Consider the following 2,669-nt stretch of genomic DNA (forward strand, 5'->3'; position numbering starts at 1 on the left):
CAAGCCAGTCGAGTCGCAATAACGTGTGATTCATGGACTTCAGTCACAACGGAGTCCTATGTTACAATAACAGCACATTACGTTACTAAGGACCGGCAGGTCTTGTCACATGTGTTACAAACAAGAGCCATTTATGAGTCTCACAAGGGGGCTCATCTGGCAGGGCTACTGTCTGATAAATCTGTAGTGCTTGTGACCGACAACGCGGCGAAGATGATAGTTGCAGCTCAAGTTGGTAAATTTCCTCATGTTAAATGTTTTGCCCATACACTCAATCTTGCATGTCAGCGGGCACTGAAAGGGGCCACGCTCTCCAGGCTTCTCGCCAGAGTGCGACGAATATCCACATTCTTCCATCGCAGCAGTAGAGCAAGCCACTGTCTAAAAGAGAAACAGAAATGTCTGGGCCTGAAGAATCATAAGCAATAACTGATGTGCCAACAAGATGGAACAGCGCATATGACATGGTCGAGAGGTTCTTAGAACAACAACCTGCAGTTTGTGCCACCTTGCTGTCTCCAGAAGTCAGAAAAGGAGAGTCTGATCTCTGCACTCTCAATGAAACAGATGTGTCAAATGCAGAGGACGCTGTGAGTGCATTAAAGCCAATGAAGGATGCAACCTTGCTGATGTCAGAAGAGCGCAACCCAACAGTGTCTCTCATATCCCCTCTAAATGCACAACTGCTCCAGAGCATGACAGACACCATGGGAGACACACCCATGACCCATGAGATCAAGAATGCCATCAAAACAGATCTCCTGAAAAGGTACAGCAGTGAGGCAGAGAAGAAGATCCTCCATACAGCCTCTGCACTGGATCCTCGCTTTAAAGGACTGCCTTTTATTCTCACAGAGGAGGAGAGATCGGAGATATACAGAGGAGTGACTGAGGAGGCTGCATCTTTGGAGGTAATTAGAATTTCATCATGTTTCCTCCCAGACAGCTAGAAGCTCAGCTACATTGTGTTGTGTAATAACATGCCCTGATTCACTGATGCGGTGTGGGAAGTGGAGCTGTATGGTATGGATTACCGTGCAGTTTCCCACACCTCATCAATGAATCACACTCTTAGTCAGTTCAGCTCTTCTTATACTATTATCTTTTGTTCAAACACACAGATTACATCTAATAGAAGAACAAATGTGGATGAAGTGCCTAGGGAAAAAGCAACTGTGGAAGAAGAAACACCCATTGAGGACAGCCATTCTCCTCCCAAAAAAAAGGCCACAACATCGCTGCTCATGACTTTGCTGGGGCAGTCTTTCACTGATGGTGCAATAGAACCTAAGACCCCCTATGCCAAGGCAGAAGACAAAATGGAAAAATATTGTAAAGCCCCACCTCTGCCTCTCACTGAGGACCCTTTGAAATGGTGGCGTGAGCATGAGGTCATATTTCCCCTCCTCTCTCAGCTGTCAAAGCAATACTTGTGTATCCCAGGTACAAGTGTATCTGCAGAGCGGGTTTTCTCTACTGCAGGAGATGTTATAACAGCGAAAAGAAGCAGTCTGAAACCTGAGCATGTGGATCATCTAGTGTTCTTACAGAAAAACCTACATGTTCCCAAATGCTAAGCACTGAAATAATTACTAATTCATGTTTTTAATGAATTAGTAATTACTAATTCAGTCTGCCGCCAGTCACCAGTCAGTCACACCACCAGTCTTGTTTTATAGCTTTATAGCACTGATGGTTTGTTTTTGACGATTGTCCTGTCCAATGTGTCCATTTCCAATCCATAATCCGTTCCGTTGCTTCACACTAAAAGTGTCTAGGCAATAGGCAAGTAGGCAGGGGTTCATTTAACCCTCAACCAAAAAAAAAATTTAAAGTGTATTTTCTTCTAGACAACTGACTGACACCAAGCCAGCCACGGTGCAGCATTATAGGAAGGAAAATCATTGAGAGAAATAACTTGTACATTTGAAGCTTAACCTTGAGTAAATCTTATCTTATTGGATCACAAATAAATACACCAATTGTGGATTCTTGTGTAATATACTATATTTGTGAGTTTGTGAATGTGACCCCCATAGGATTTCCTCAAGGTTAAGCTTCAGTTTACAATTTATTCTCTCAAGGATTTTCCTTCCTCTAATGGTGGCTTGTTGGCTAGCTTGGCTTCAGTAACAGATGTAATCGACGTGGTAGTGTGCTGCTCAGTGCAGTGCAGGTAAAGTTTTCTTTCTGTAACGTGACTGACTGTCGTGACAACTCCAGAGCTTATAACGCAGCTCTAGCATTAACTCAACACACTCACACACACACATTGTGTGTGTGTTGAGTTGATGCTGAGGCTGCTTATAAGCTTTTGAGTTATCACGAGTCACGACACACACACACTGTGTTTAGTTGACTGGCAATGGCAGGGGCAAACACAATCGCAGTGAACCTGGAACATTTTATATTTTTTTCAGCTTTTCTGGCACTGGAGAGATGGAGAATGGCTTGTTTTCAAAAATGGTCCATTCACATAAGTGAATTGATATAGCTTAAGCTTATATTTGTATAACTCCCCTCTAGCAGCCATCAACTCACTTCACTTGAGTTGACTGGCAGTTGCAGGGGGAAACAAAACATCACGGTGAACATGGAAGTTATGCAGCAGTGCACTATTGCCAGGTTCACCTTTGATATTTGCTACTAGTCAGGAAGTGCTCTGTTTT

At 43.5% G+C, this 2,669-nt stretch overlaps 1 protein-coding gene across 1 annotated transcript; it reads left to right on the forward strand.

Annotated features, from left to right (window-relative positions):
• Window positions 1-464: 464 nt before the first annotated feature.
• Window positions 465-1,577, forward strand: LOC309550190 (E3 SUMO-protein ligase ZBED1-like; the record flags this gene model as incomplete). Its single annotated transcript, XM_082250612.1, has 2 exons — window positions 465-911; window positions 1,122-1,577. 2 exons carry the CDS (start codon window positions 465-467, stop codon window positions 1,575-1,577), a joined length of 903 nt encoding a protein of 300 aa, XP_082106738.1.
• Between the last annotated feature and the right edge of the window lie 1,092 nt (window positions 1,578-2,669).

The sequence above is a fragment of the Pelophylax lessonae genome, assembly GCF_965119305.1.
Source record: "Pelophylax lessonae genome assembly, chromosome: 3".
In the NCBI taxonomy this organism is placed as follows: Eukaryota; Metazoa; Chordata; class Amphibia; order Anura; family Ranidae; genus Pelophylax; species Pelophylax lessonae.